The sequence below is a fragment of the Sycon ciliatum genome, chromosome 4, assembly GCF_964019385.1.
Source record: "Sycon ciliatum chromosome 4, ocSycCili1.1, whole genome shotgun sequence".
Taxonomy (NCBI): domain Eukaryota; kingdom Metazoa; phylum Porifera; class Calcarea; order Leucosolenida; family Sycettidae; genus Sycon; species Sycon ciliatum.
The window spans coordinates 6,779,895-6,795,683 of NC_088646.1; the positions used below are offsets into that span (position 1 = coordinate 6,779,895).

Consider the following 15,789-nt stretch of genomic DNA (forward strand, 5'->3'; position numbering starts at 1 on the left):
AGGAAATACTTGATGAGCAGGTAACCTACATACGTGCAGTGTGGACTTTTAAATGTGTCCCGGTACTTGTGTGTAACAGTGCCTGCAGGATGTTGGACATAGAATGCTACCTCGTTTTTGTCGGCCGTTTTATAAAGAAATATGTATTGGTGATCATCACATTGGGGATTGTATTGTAGAATACCAATACATGTATTCACTACCTAGTGGATGGCATACACACGTCAGTACTTAGTCACTCACACACACGCACACACACACACACACACACACACACACACGCACACACACACACACACATGCGCGCGCGCGCGCAAACACACACACACACACACACACATGCACGCATGCGCGCGCGCGCGCACACACACACACATACATACATACATACATACACACACACACATGTGCGTGTACACGCACAAACACACACACACACATGCGCATGCGCACACACACACACACATGCGCGCACGTGTGCGCACACACACACATACACACACACACAAACACACATACACACACTGTACTCTTGCAACTATGCCTTGCTGGCATGTAACAATAGGCCCACCTACGTCATGTTGGCAACCGAGAGACAGTGAGTGAGTGAATGAATGCGCTTTGCCGTTACTTTGCGTCGTAGTACCTCCGTGCAGCTGATCAGTCAAGTTGGTTTACTATCTGTATGTACAGCTCTCAAGTGCAACCCGAGTCGGCAGTGTGCCAGCAGGGTCTATGCACCCTGACTGGCCTGGCTGTTCTGCTCAAGGATATGACGCTGGCAACCGCAGCATTGGTGGAGCTGAGGAAGGCAAACATGACCGGTAGGAGCTCTTATTATCACCCTTAGTGTTCACTCATGCTGCAGTTACTGTAGAACGGGTAATTTTAGCGACGTAAAAACCCTAGCGAATTTAGCGATCGACTCATTTTCGCTAAAGTTTCAAGTCGTTAATCCATTGAGACGTTAGTAGTACACTGATGATCCGTGAGTACAATGCAGTACTACATCATAGTACATGTAGTAGTAGTACTACTACCGGTAGCAGCACAGCCTACACTAGACCACAGCCTACACTAGACCACAGTCTACACTACACCACAGTCTACATGTTCTACAGTTGCACAGTGACAGTGTGAACTCACAACAACATCCACACAACGTGCCAAATACTAGTACCGTAAAGTACCGCCAGAGCGCCCCACCATCTCGTCCTTTCGTGGCCGCCTTGTGGAGGTGGATTTCTGTCTGTAGGTCATACGACACGGACCTTATACAAACATTGCAGATTGTGCAGTCAATACGTACCCAGTTTACCTTGGAGCTCCACATAAAAGCATACCAAGTGTGACCTTAGTACACGAAGGTTCTCACATCGTACAAACTTAGTAGCATTCTGCCATACGATTTTCTACCCTTGGCTGTAAAATCAAGGTGGGGCGCTCTCGCGAGACGGGGCGCTCTGGCGGTACTTTACGGTACTAGTATTAGGCCAAGTAAAATAAAATCCCAGTTTATCGTCCTTTTTTTCACAAAAATCGGGGAGGGAGGGCGGATTTTATTTTTATTTTTTATTTTTTGATGTGCTACAGACTAGTATAGTTCTTGGTAAACAATGACACATCATGTGCAACAATCTGCAACAGAATAGTGGTAGTGTATGGAATACACAATGCTATAACAGTTATATGTACATAAACAATTACATGCAAAATCTTTGGATCGACAGATTGTCACTCCACTCATAAGACACAAACCCCAATACTGTTTGGTTCACACAGACCACCAGATAAATGATAGAAAGCTGCAGAAGGGAAAGAACCAGTCAGGACAGTAACCAATAGTCAGTCATAAAGGGAACATGTTGACGAAGCTGTGTTTTCAAGCCTTAAGCGGGATTCACAGAAGCTTTTTTGCGATGCGACACGCGATGCGACGCGATCTGCGATGGATGCGTGCGATGCGAACTCGCGAAATACCATTCACAGAAGAAGTCAGCGATGCGACAAAGTTTTGCTGATTTGAGTACGTCACCATGATATTCGCGCGGTTTGACACAACTTGTAAAAATTTCAAGGCAACTCTTGCACCTTTGTACAACTTTGCTGTAGAAAAGGTCAAAATCGTACACCAAATCGCTTGTCGCATCGCATCGCATCGCAAAAGTTGAGCCAAGCTCAACTTCTGCGATGGCCTGCGATGGCCCTGTTGCGGCAGTTGCGTGGGGTCCGCGATGGTTGCGATTTGGGGATTTCCCGGTTTCGCGGCTGTCGCATCGCGTGTCGCATCGCAAAAAAGCTTCTGTGAATCCCGCTTTAGCCGACGTAAAAAATCAAGCTTTTTGGCAAAATTCTAGATTTAAAAAATAAAAATAAATTCCGGGCGGCCTCGAAAAATGGGGCGGGCGGGGACGATAAACTAGGATTTTTTTTACTTGGCCTAATAGCAAGAGCCCATAACCCCCAGAGTGTGCAACGCCACATAAATGTCTGTCGCGACTCGTTTTCAACATTACACTCATACCTCGGTTATCCGGACTTCGAAGTTACGGGCACTTCGGTCTACCGGGCACTATTTGGGCGAGTTTCAGGGGAAATATTACTACTCTTTTGTCACTTTTCGTAGAAATACTGACGTCATATGCCATATCGATGGCCTTTTCCCCATCAAGATGTATATGATTCGGAGTTACGGGCACCCTCGAAGTTACGGGCAGTGTCCGGTCCCGAAGCGCCCGGATAAGAGAGGTATGAGTGTACATCATTTTCATGTAGCTGCGCGTGCAGGCCGCGACATTCGCTACATGAAAATGTACATGAAAATGACGTAATGTTGAAAACGAGCCGTGACAAGACCCTATCGCGCGTTGAACACTCTTGGTTATGGACTCTTGGTATTAGTAGTAAATAAATACTGGTATAATCAAATCATCCGAATCCAAATCATTCTAGTGCCTTTTTCAACGCGACAATGTCTCTCCAAAGTTGGTTGAGAAAAGCTGCTTCTCCAGTTGTTGATCCTTTTCTCCCTGATCCCGCTGACGAGCCGACGCAGGAGAAACGAAATGAACTAGCTGCTGTCAACAAGGTAGTGGCGAAAACTGTTGATGCGGATGTTGACTAATTTCCCCTCTTTCCTGAACCACGCTGTCAGCACACACTGCCCAAAGCAACCACAGGTCTGAGGGTAAAATAAGTCTAAAATGGGAAAGCAGTATACGCTCGGAAAAGTAATCAATGCACGAAGACGAGAGAGGAAAGAGTTCATCACCGGCCAAACATCTCACCGCGGTCTAAACGCAACTAACTTAGATAACGAAAAGGAAGAGGATATAGTCGTAAGCCATGGAAGCATTGACCTATCAGAGCATTCCGCGTAACCGGCTCACAAAGGTGTGCCATCTAATGTATGGTAGTTCCTCGAACAGTTTCTACGCCGGAGGAAGAAAAGCACCTCTAAACTATGTGGGCAGTCATACATGCAAATGAGAACAACAATGAGTCAGCGGCTAGCGGCAGCTACAGCATCTAATGTATTGGCAACCACTGACACAAGGTTTCGGAGAGACCTTCTAGAAAGAACCAAAGCGTCTCATCATAACGTGTAAACACAGCTTCTAACAGCCACATATACGCAGAGTACATTGCTGCTGAGTCAAACACAGCTGGCAGGCACTGTAGCCTAGGATGATCACCCTCATTATTATGATTATGCAATGTGTACTACAGAAGTAACTTGTAATCATCCAAACCACAGAATACACTAAAACTAGCACTGTTGGCATGTGACCTGCAGGTACTGCACGTTCCTATTAGTACAGAGTACAGAGCTGGCTGGAAGTACAGTCACGCAATTCCACAACACCCCATCACCAGGTGACATGAGGGGAATTAATCAGCATAGCGAGTAGGAACACGAATGTTACCTCGATCACGCAGGCCATACCTTGGTTCACCAGCCGCAATAGAGTCCGACCAATCAATTCCACCAACACTGTCGTCCTCTCCCTGGTCATCTTCCACTGGCACGTCGTTTTGCTCACGACGCGTGACATCAGGTTTCAGGAGGGCTATGTTGACGGTCTTCATCAGCTTGTGGTTCGACATCCTCCGAATCCTGACTGTTGTCGGCGCTATAACTGCTGGGACTTCCCAGCCACTTTCGAAAGGCGCCAGGCACTTCTGGTGACGACTAGGCCGTCGTAGCATCACGCGGTCACCAACACTGAACGGACAAGGCAGCCTGGGCTCTTCAACGAAGTCTCGGTCGGACAGCTCTTCCTCGATGAGATCACGCGCACGGGCCGATCTTTCCGCTAGTTTCGTTGCCCACTCACTCATCATACAGGCTTCCTCAGTCGCGTCGACAATCAGCCGTCGTGGCTTCCACCCAGACATCGCTTCCATGGGCGTCAGGCCGGTTGCTGCATGGGGGCGATTGCAATAATGGTACATCAGGATGCCAAGCTCTTCCTTCCACGCCTCGGACTCATCCAAGCACTTCCGTACCAGGCCCAGCAAAGTCCGGTTGAACCGCTCAGCAGATCCTTGGCTCTGAGGGTGACGAACAGCTCCGGACCGAACACGCACGCCAAACAACCGGAACAGTGACTCCACAATGGCATTGGCAAATTCGGTACCGTTATCAACTCGTACGACGTCTGGCGCTCCCCATCGTGTGCACATATCCGTGAATGCTGCTGCCACTGACGATGCATCGTGACGACGAAGAGGTGTTACCTCTACCCATTTGGTAAACGAGTCCACTGCGACGAGGACACAATGATAATGACCGCTGTGATCCAGGCCAAGCTCCAGTGTGTCTAAGACAACTTCACCCCACGGTCGGCCAGGAACATCAGCACGAGTAGGCGAAACCGGCGGCCCAGCTACAGGGTTAGCTGCTTTGCAGCGGACGCACTGCTCGACGAAACTAGTGCAGGCTGTAGCTATTCCAGGGAAGTAACACTGCTGCCGAATCAAGGCATACATGGTCTGCCACGAACCATGCCCGGACACATTGTGCGCTGCCTGAAGAACATCTGGAACCAAGCCATCTGGGATAACTGGCACTTGCACGACTCCACCGACCATGAGCTTGACACTCCGGTACAACACGCCGTGCTCCACGACGAGCTGCTTCCGTACTTTCGAGTATGCCGCCGTCACTGGTCGATCTTCGGCTATCTGTGAAACGACTGCTTGAATCTCCTTGTCGGCCAGTTGGGCTTCAGCGACTTGCTCCACACTGACTGGTCCAACAACCGATTGAGTCGTAACTGCCACCACCTGGTCCTCCTTCTGCGATAGAGACTTGCCATGCTGAATCCAAGTATTCGGAACTCGGGTGAGGGCATCGGCTGGATTCTCGTGCGACGGAACCCACTCAACCGAAACAGTCATGCCGGTGGTGTTGATTAGATCAACGACAATCTGCAACCGTCGCTGGACGAGGGTATCGTACAGGCCTTTGGTCCTCACACGTCTCACATTGCCGATGACGTCGCTGAGCCAGCTGGCTACAGACTTTGAATCTGTCTTGAGGAGGACACTCTTACACTTCCAGTGCTCCGCGAGCGATAAACCACGGATGGCCGCCTCGAGCTCCACGATGTTGATGTGCCGCTTGTCGGTCAAGGGTCTAAGCCACGACCGGTCTTCAACCACCGCACCACCAATCTGCACCACCGCTGCGAGACCCACATCAGACGCATCCGTCCAGACAACACCTTCAGACGACTTGCTCTGCCACAAGCCGTGCGCCGGGTCACCATCACCAGAGACCTTCGCCTGCAGCTCTCCGCAGAACTTGAGCAGGGCAGGATCAGAGATCAGCTGGTCCCACGTTGGGCACACGAGGTTAGCGAGACGCTTCAAGTAGCTGCAGTACGGGCGCAGCCACCCTGCCACTGGCACGTGCCAGACGGCCGCACCAACTAAAGAGTAGACGCTTCGTCAGCTGCGGCGGCAAACTGAGGTCAAGTCCTTCTCTCCGGTGCCACACGACGTGCCCTTCCTCGTTCTGGCTTAGCTGTAGGCCAAGAACCCTAGATGACGCCATAGGCTCCACCGGCTTTGTCGGCAGCCCATACTCAGCAAGCTGCTTGGCCACGGCGTCCGCGTCACTAGTGGGCGTCACCACGTCATCGACGTAGTTGTCGACTGCTGAGAAGTGTCGCACTGTCCACTGCACCATGATGTCCATGACTTTGGGAGCAACGTTCATGCCGAATCCCATCCGAGTCATGGCATATCGCTCTCCCTTCCAGACGACAACTTGATACTTGAGCAGCTCGGGTGCCACATGGATTTGCAGATACGCTTTCTTGATGTCCAGGACACTGAAATCTCCGGCATCACCGATGGCTCGCCACTTCCGCAGGGTATCCTCGCACACAGGAGCATCATAGCCAGGCTGTGACAAAAGGAGCTTGTTCAATTCTCTGTAGTCCAAGCATGGCCGGACGGGCGTGGAGGACTTATGTTCCTGTACCTGCGCTAGCAGTGGCAGAACACAAGCTGGCTCACCGTGGACGGAGCGGTCATACGGTATCATCCACCCTCTATTGATCCACGCGTCAATCTCCGTCCGAAACAGCTGCTCCTGGTCCTCCGTTAGACTCCGGCGGGAGTACTCGCCGACACCGCATCCGACTGGCTGTGATGGAGGTGTCCCGGCCTTCCAGGTCCAGCCCATGGTCCACCTCTGGCTGTTGCTGTCCCATCGGACGGCGCAGTCGTCAGTCTTCAACGTGACGTCTTGGCCACTACGTTCCACACGCACATGAGGATACGGGTGACTATCAGCGTTGGACAATACTGCGCACACGTCTGGGCTCTTGGCAGCCAGGGTGCCGATCACCACGTTCGACAGGCATCCGTCCTCATCATACTGCAGATGCAGGCCGCCACTACTTGCGATGACATCGTTACCGATGAGGACATCGGAGTCCACTACACTCAAGCTCTCCACCACATAAGCTCTCACCTCGATTGGGGGCAGAGTGACGGGGCCGTCCGTTCGTTCCAGCGTCACCATCAGCGTACCAAGCACCTCCACTAGACTTCCATCCAGTGCGATCATGGGTGGCATTGGAGTAGAGGACACGGACATGTAGTGATCCCTGGCGAAGGGCTTCGCCACCAACGTACGGGCCGATCCAGTGTCCACTACAGCTCTGGCACGCACTCCATCCTCACTGTCAGAGCTCCGGACATCGACATACACTCGAGGTAGTTGTCCTGCCCCGGCAACGGTGCACAGGCAATGGCCACCCCCTGATGCCGCACTCTCCTTGTCTGGACCCGTCGCAGCAGCAGCAGCCACCCGTCTCGTCTCCATCCACTTCTTCCGCTGCTGACAGTCCATCTTCGTGTGACCTTCCTCGTCACAGAAATAGCACACCAAAGGCCTTCTGGGACCACCTGCCCGTTGTCGCTGGATCTGCTTGTCGCCAGCTCCTCCGCCGTCATTGCTACGTCGGGGGCAATTTCTACGAATGTGTCCGACCTCTCCGCACTTGAAGCAGCTCAGTGACCGCTTGCTCTCCGCATCATCCCTGGCACCACTGTCCACAGCTGCAGCTACTGACGCAGGTACAGGTGCTCTCTGGCTGTCATCATCCGAGCTCTTGAGGGCACGGACCGTCGCGCAACAGCCGCTTATGGTGAGGTCCTTGCCAGCCATGCTGAGTCGAAGCTGCCGACTAAAATCCGCTGACAAGCCATTCAGCAACTGCTGAATTATCACGGAGTCCTTATCGTCGGCCACCTCGTGTCCTGAGAGGGCGGACAGCCTCTTCAAGTCAGCGACAAACGCATCAACGGACTCATCACCTTTCAACCGGCGCGCCACAAACGCCTGGTATGCCTTGGTCTCCGTCATGTTGAAGGACGTCTTCATCAGCGCCGTCACTTCATCCTGCTTCTTCTTGTCAGCAGCCGCCAACCCTTGGTACACAAGGAAGGCATCTCCGTCAAGAAACAAAGGAAAGTTTTTCATTCTCTTCGTCTCGTCATCCCATCCTTGGATTTCCGCCATGACCAGGTATTTGGCCCAGAACTGGTCCCAGCTCTCCGTGGCCTTCCCGCGAAATGGCCTCAACAAATTGTCCACTTTCATGCTTGCCATCCTTGTGACAAACAATTCCTCTCACTCCTAGTACCACAAACAACCTCCGCTAGTCGAGCTCCCGGGTTTCGGCACCACGCTGTTGACTAATTTCCCCCCTTTCCTGAACCACGCTGTCAGCACACACTGCCCAAAGCAACCACAGGTCTGAGGGTAAAATAAGTCTAAAATGGGAAAGCAGTATACGCTCGGAAAAGTAATCAATGCACGAAGACGAGAGAGGAAAGAGTTCATCATCGGCCAAACATCTCACCGCGGTCTAAACGCAACTAACTTAGATAACGAAAAGGAAGAGGATTAGTCGTAAGCCATGGAAGCATTGACCTCTCAGAGCATTCCGCGTAACCGGCTCACAAAGGTGTGCCATCTAATGTATGGTAGTTCCTCGAACAGTTTCTACGCCGGAGGAAGAAAAGCACCTCTAAACTATGTGGGCAGTCATACATGCAAATGTGAACAACAATGAGTCAGCGGCTAGCGGCAGCTACAGCATCTAATGTATTGGCAACCACTGACACAAGGTTTCGGAGAGACCTTCTAGAAAGAACCAAAGCGTCTCATCATAACGTGTAAACACAGCTTCTAACAGCCACATATACGCAGAGTACATTGCTGCTGAGTCAAACACAGCTGGCAGGCACTGTAGCCTAGGATGATCACCCTCATTATTATGATTATGCAATGTGTACTACAGAAGTAACTTGTAATCATCCAAACCACAGAATACACTAAAACTAGCACTGTTGGCATGTGACCTGCAGGTACTGCACGTTCCTATTAGCACAGAGTACAGAGCTGGCTGGAAGTACAGTCACGCAATTCCACAACACGGAGGTGAAGTCAAGGAAGAGAAAATCTTACTTCCAATACGACGACGAAGTGAAAGCAAGGATTGGCCGATGCGCTAGTACTAGTGTACTGTACATATACTACCGTATTTCCCCGTAAGTTAGTTCTCCCCAATGACTTAGTACCCCCCCCCCCCCTATAAAAAATACACTTTCCACTGCCGAGGTTATCACCCCGAAAGACAGTTCTCCCCGAAAGATAGTAAGTTCGTACCCGTCCTACATGTACAGACACCGTACAGTACATACATCATATGCACGGACACTAGAGTTGCGCAGGCTTCCCACTGCGTGTCATTTACCCCCGATAAAAAAGTACTCCCCGAAAGATAGTACCACCCCCGAAAGTTAGTACTCATGTGGCTGCTAAGTTCGAAAGTTAGTACGTACTAACTTACAGGGAAATACGGTAGTAGTAAGTAGTAGTAATACTAGTAGTAAGTAGTAGTAATACTAGTATTCTAGTACTAGTAAGGCAATTTATTAGCACATGTTTTATGATGTTCTCTCGTACTAGCACTCATAGTATACACGGTAGTGATGGTCTGTACATACAGTAGTAGAATGCAGGATCAAAATGTGAAGAAAAATGCAAATCGCTAAAATCAAACGTCGCTAACCGGTTGACAATGGGAAAACGCTAAAATTAATAGTCGCTAGAATTACCCGTTCTACAGTACACACAATGAGCCAGCACATGCAGGGTTTTGAAAGCGGCTTTGTTTGGAGTGTTGTTGTTATTTTATTTTACTTCACCAGATTAACAGGCAGGAGAATGCCTTCTCACTAGACCCTGTCCAGTGTGGTGATGTTTAAAGGGGAACTCCGGTCCAAAATCACCCCCATTTTTTATTGCGGAATCCATTAGAGTATGTCGTAAGTGGTAGAATGGCGAAAACCGGAAGCTTCTACGACAAGGATAACATACCTAAATTACCAATTGCAATTTTCCATATTTGGCACGAGGGGCCCCCTCCCACCCTGTGACGTAAAACGTTCTCAGCCCGGTCCACTCAGATGAAATTTTCAATAATTGAAGCAAGAATGAAAAGTCCTTGGCGATTGTTGAAGTGCTTGTTGTTCTGTGCCATGCCCGATTTATTGTCACGACTCGCTGCTGCGTCTCTGGATGCAACAATGTCACGAAGAAAGAGGCGCCTGCGGGCTGTCGTAGCATGGCTTTCCTCTGGCTGACGCGAACCTGACGACAGCTTGGCTATGGAGAGTATGTTGGAAGGATTTTTCTCCGACGAAAAATAATCGTGTCTGCACTGAGCATTTCACTGAGATGTGCTATGAAAGAGATTTCCAACAAGAGTTTGCACAAAGCATTGGTGGCTATAAGCAGAAGCAGCAGCGACGCTTGAAGCCAGGGTCTCTGCCATCCTGAAACTTGGCGGTGCATGTCATACTAATAGTTAGTAGCTCCTCTACCTCTGCTGCCAGCAAAAGCAGACCATCTTCGATTTACTTCCAGGAACGTGAGCACGATGAGGTAAGTGAACGGCATGATTTTGTGCCGTCCAGAACGTAGCTCTAAACGACTACAGTCCTACTCAAAGTCCTCTACTCAAAATCCTAGTCAGTGAAGTCGAGAATTGATGTAATGTACATGGAACGTTATCATGTGTGTTATTTCGGTTCTCTTTATCTGTAAGTTTCCATTGCGTTACTTTCCGGTTGCAGCTACACTGCCACAAATACAAGGTACAGTATGATTTGTAGTCTGGAAATTTTCCATGCTGTCATACTGAAGTGGGCACAAAAACATGTCCACTTTTCGTACAATGGCATGAGAGCACGGGTACAGTCGGCATGTCTGTCCCACAATGCCAATATTGGGAGAGCACACGCCAAAACCAAGGAGGGTGTGCTCAGGTACAGGCTGGAATACACCAAAAGAACAAAGTGGCCAAGAAGCTGCACGACAATGTCCTGCAACTTCTTGAAGGACCTGTTGAACGATGTGCATACAACCATTCTCGGCATTCGCAACGGCACACGGCACCGGCACAACCCCATGCTCCCGAACGCAGTACAGTCTTGTGCCATTGTATCTGTCAACTTTACCAGATTGTTCGTGCAGCTGCATTGGTGCAAAGCATGCGCCCACCCGAAAACACAAATATTGCCCGAGTCAAGAATAGTTATAAATCGTGTCTGTCAACTGTTTTCTACATTCTGCATGCACATGTACCAATGATTATGTGAACGTCAACCAGGCCAAGAAGCATTATCATCATCATCATCATCATCATGTCCAACTGCTTCCTCAAAGCCCCAGTGCGCATCTGCATTGGCTTCTGGTACAGCTGCTTTATCTTCGATACCACGCAAGACGGTATCACACGCCGCTGCTTGCGTCCAAAGTATCCATGGGTGAACCATGTGTATTGTCTATACGCCACATGTCTCCAAATCCTGCACAAAACAGTTGGAGAGATGTAGATACACATACCACGAGTGTCTTCATGATTGTGTAAAAGTAAATAGTTTCAGTGTAAATAGTTTCGGATTCGAGTTAATATTTCTATGGGCTACTATACTAAAGACACTTTGGCCTTTTTTCAAATTTACATCACTTTTACACACAGTTGAAACACTTACAGTGCTAGGAATAGTATGAATGAAAGACATCGTTGTACCAGTATAATTATATTGGCATGGGTGCAATAGAACTTCATGATTGTGTGATGGAAGTTGGTGAATTCGAATACTGTACACAAAATCATTGCACAACACTTCCCATCTACTTTGTACCGGTACATGAAACATGGAAAGAAAGGAAATAATGAAACCGATTCAGTGAATCCTCACCTGTTTGACCACGGTCCACACCTTGCCCGAAATTCTTCGAAGGAAAGCAATGCCACCTCGAGCACTGATTTTTGCAGGCAAACAACAGCAAACTCTGAGTGCTGCGTGACGCACTGCAGCCCTTCCTGCTCGCCGCGTTTACTGAAAGCTGCAGGAACCTCCCAGCAACAAGTCGACTCGACCTCGCTCCACATCATGCTGCATTGTCCGCAACGGCATCAAGCAGTGCTTCTCACGCGAGCACTTGCAACCAAAGCGTTCTCTTCACGTTCATCTGTTTTGTAGTCTCAGAAATATTACTTGTAGACAGTTTCGCAGACGCTGATGCGCGCTTCGGCTCGAACCTAAAAGGCCTCGGTGTTGTTGAATCCGAAGTGGCGTCCACCTCCACACCTCCCGTGGTCTCCTCTTCCTCCAACATGATGATCGAATGAATACTAGTACAAGGGTTATTGATTGAAGAAAAAACAGTGAATACCTTTTTCAAAATTTCTGCAGGTGTACCATTTGAATAAAAAAATTTGGAGGTCACTGAGAACGTTTTACGTCACAGGGTGGGCGGGGGCCCCCTCGTGCCAAATATGGAAAATTGCAATTGGCAATTTAGGTATGTTATCCTTGTCGTAGAAGCTTCCGGTTTTCGCCATTCTACCACTTACGACATACTCTAATGGATTCCGCAATAAAAAATGGGGGTGATTTTGGACCGGAGTTCCCCTTTAACTGGAGAACAGGAACTGATCATTTCGAATTGAAATTCATGCAAGTGCTCGCCGCAAATCATCCTTCCCATTCTGCCGTGCCTTTGCATCTGTCCAGAACTCATGATCGTTGTCTTGATTGCACATCACCGGGTTTAGACTTTGTGCAGAGTTTTTGAAGCTGAGAATTTTCGGCTGCACGCCTGCTGCCATTCTAGCCTCTCACCCCAACCCCATTCATTGCCTTCGATCTTGTGATGAACCCTGTGTACTTTGAAGTGTGTTTCTGCCTATTGTAAACGTGTAGTAGTAGCAGCAGCAGCAGCAGCATTGTGTTGTCTGGTGATATGGGACCAAGCTAATGTTCGGTGTCTTTGTTGTCTCCCTGCCATACAGATGTGACAATGATAGCAACACGGGCGTATATTGAGTCTGTCTACGTGATGATTTTGGTGAGGAATTTGTCAATTTGGTATTGCTGATGATTGTGCTTGGGCCTTTGTCAACATCACAGTTTTTTAAAAGTTTTTTACTAATTTCATCTCTTAGTCTCATTGGTTTTGTTTGTCTTTCACGTTACTCAGGGTGAAGCTGACAGCGGTTGTCGGAAATGGATGAAGGAGATTCACAGGTACACTTGATTATTTGGCCTCCTGTTTTGTGTGTATGTGTGTGGGGGGGGGGGGGGGGGTGCTTAATCAAACCCTCAAGTTGGACACTGAAATGGTTTGGACGACATTGTGCAATGAATTTGTGAGTATTACCAGCAATTTCGAGTAACCGGCAATTGCATGTATTCATTTTGTGCCGTGGTGTCCCATTGTAACTGTTTGTTGTGTGCAGATCTCCATCAGATGGGGAACTCTGGAGTGGCCTTGGAAGGTATATGATGCAATCTAGAACATCCATCTCCAAGGTAAAGACATTCACAAATCTGACGTGCTCGCTGCCTGCATAGTTGCCGATGATAGGGTATGTGTGTGCACGTGAGTGTTTGTGTGTTGCCTGTGCATAGAGGGTTGTTGTGGGCATTGAGAGAGAGAGAGAGACAGACAGACAGACAGACAGACAGACAGACAGACAGACAGACAGACAGACAGACAGACAGACAGGGACAGACAGAGACAGGCAGAGAGACCGCATTCTTAAACCCACGCTTGCTGCCGTCACACATTCTCCATCTTAAAGTCCGAATTGAATTGCTGTTATGTTGCCTCTGCTGTCCAGTGTCATCACATCACCGCCACTGCCGCGCGCATCAAGCCGTCACTAGCATCGGTATGTTAGCACATGCCCTGTATTTCTCTTGACCTGATTTTTGGGAACTTGATCCACCGCCCTTTTTTAGAATGCTGTGTACATTTGCACTGCACTGTCTTTTCCTCAGATGAATGTAGCCTACTTTGCTGAATGGTGTTGGTGCTACCAGACTATTACGAGTGGTTCATGTTTCCCAGGCCTCTGTCTGCCCTGAAGACAATAGCATTGTTTGGTGTGCTGCTGTCGTATGGGTACTTGATTGCTGTCGGATTGTTCTTGTTTCTGGTCCTGCAGTCCACGCAGCTCATCTCATCTCTCAGTCAGCTTAGCCTGGGCGTGGATAGTAGGGCAGCCTTGCGCACGGCGCAGAAAGCCGTGTTCTCGTGTCCAACGTCGTGCTACGCCTGGGCGGCACTGGCAGCCTGTCTCGGTGCTCGAGCTGGTGCTAGTGTGGATGGAGACAACCAGCAACAGCAGCAGCAACCGCAGCAACAGCAGCAGACAGCTGTGGCGGCTGCAGCAGCAGCATCTTCTGGTGATCCTTACTGGGATGACAGCGAAGGCGGTGGTGGTGCTGCTGCTGCTGAGAATGTGAAGGTGGACACTGGTAATGTGCCGCACAATGCTGAGGGGAAACTTGCTGATAGGACTCCGTTAATTGCAATGTGCTACGTGAAGGGTGAGTCAGTCAGTCTTGAGTAGTCTATGTGCAGTCCGGTCCACTGGGGGGGGGGGGGGGGGGTCTGCCAGGATCTAGTGAATTCTTGAAAATGAAAGCTACTGTAGAAATTCAATTGTCCATATTGTCGTTAATTTCCTTTGGTGAGAGGAGCTGACCTTTTAGCAAGAGTCCCCGCAACAACGGAGACGAAAGTACGTTCCTAACAAGGGGTCGACGTTTGACTTCTAAGGGAAGGCTTCGCCATTGAACCAAAAATTGCACTTCGACATTAGCAGCCATTATACCGTTCAGTCAACTAGCTGCGTTATGAACGTGTGATCAGATATTTTTGTATACCTTTCTTTGAATCTTTAAAAAAGAGAGTGGGCAACTTTAGATTGGTTTCTGTGTGTTTGACTTGTGTTTGACTTGTGTCCTTCTTCTGGACTTTATCGGTGCTGCCTCGTGTGTGTTTGTGTTGTGTGCTGCCCAGTGAAAGCCATTGTCCAGCAGGTCCAGCAGCAGGACAAGCAGCATGCTGATATAGGTAGCTGTATGAATGTGGAGCACACACAACTCAGATCAGCACAGGAGCTAGCTGCCTGGATGCTGGTCTACTATCACTTCGTTCAGATGCGAGCCAGCGGAGCTAACATGCAAGCAGAGGAGGTACGTTATTGCAGGAGCTACTGCTTGTTACAATCTATGGCATGGAAACCCAACGAAATGATTTGTATCACTGCATGCTGCAGAGGGTTTTTTCAACAGCAAGCAGTTCCAACGGCAGAGTCCTAGCTTGTACATGCTATTGGGTACACGTAGACTGGTGTATCAACTTATCATGCCTAATATGGCCTCTGCTGGCCCAAGGATTTTCACAGTTAGCAGCTACTGTGGCATGTCTTATTTAACCCACGGCCACTGAGGTGACATTCCGGATGACGCAAATATTCCTGCTTTTCTGGCTGTTTTAAAATCTCTCCAGGCAACGTTCCTGTCCACGTTACCGTTGGCTGAGCGAGTGGAATTGCGCCTGCGCTTGATCTCCCTGCTGTCCGGAGCAAGTCAACTCATGGCGTCGGGACCGTTGAACGCAGCGCAGACTGCAGCGGTGCGGCAAGTGGTGGTGGCTAACGCTGACAGCCACATGGCCTGGCAGGTAGGGGCAGTGAATGTAGGGATACGTCTGCATTGCCCTGTTCATCGTCATCATTGTCATCATCATTGTCATCATTATCATCCAGTACCTCTACGGCTGTGTTGGGGTGTCAAAGAGGCAGAAAAGCAGCTCTCACACCAGCAATCTCAGCTATGTACAATGCCGAACAATGAAGACAAATATTTTGAGCAGACCAGTTACAAATACATGTA

General features: G+C 49.3%; 1 protein-coding gene and 1 long non-coding RNA gene across 2 annotated transcripts in view; one reads left to right on the forward strand and one right to left on the reverse strand.

Moving 5' to 3' along the window:
* LOC135814158 (superkiller complex protein 3-like) overlaps window positions 1-15,789 on the forward strand; it is a 53,773-nt gene that overhangs the window by 33,236 nt on the left and 4,748 nt on the right. Inside the window, exons 34-42 of the mRNA XM_065327234.1 lie at window positions 1-20; window positions 694-824; window positions 12,894-12,949; window positions 13,082-13,128; window positions 13,341-13,413; window positions 13,725-13,775; window positions 14,052-14,436; window positions 14,912-15,087; window positions 15,404-15,577. The exon at window positions 1-20 is cut by the window's left edge and continues 104 nt beyond it. Of these exons, the coding sequence (XP_065183306.1) occupies window positions 1-20; window positions 694-824; window positions 12,894-12,949; window positions 13,082-13,128; window positions 13,341-13,413; window positions 13,725-13,775; window positions 14,052-14,436; window positions 14,912-15,087; window positions 15,404-15,577 (1,113 nt within the window). The remainder of the gene's footprint in view (window positions 21-693; window positions 825-12,893; window positions 12,950-13,081; window positions 13,129-13,340; window positions 13,414-13,724; window positions 13,776-14,051; window positions 14,437-14,911; window positions 15,088-15,403; window positions 15,578-15,789) is intronic.
* Window positions 11,122-12,289, reverse strand: LOC135813601 (uncharacterized). The gene is made up of 2 exons (XR_010553033.1): window positions 11,797-12,289; window positions 11,122-11,400 (listed from the first exon to the last, which is right to left on the reverse strand). It is a non-coding gene; the product is annotated as an uncharacterized LOC135813601 (long non-coding RNA).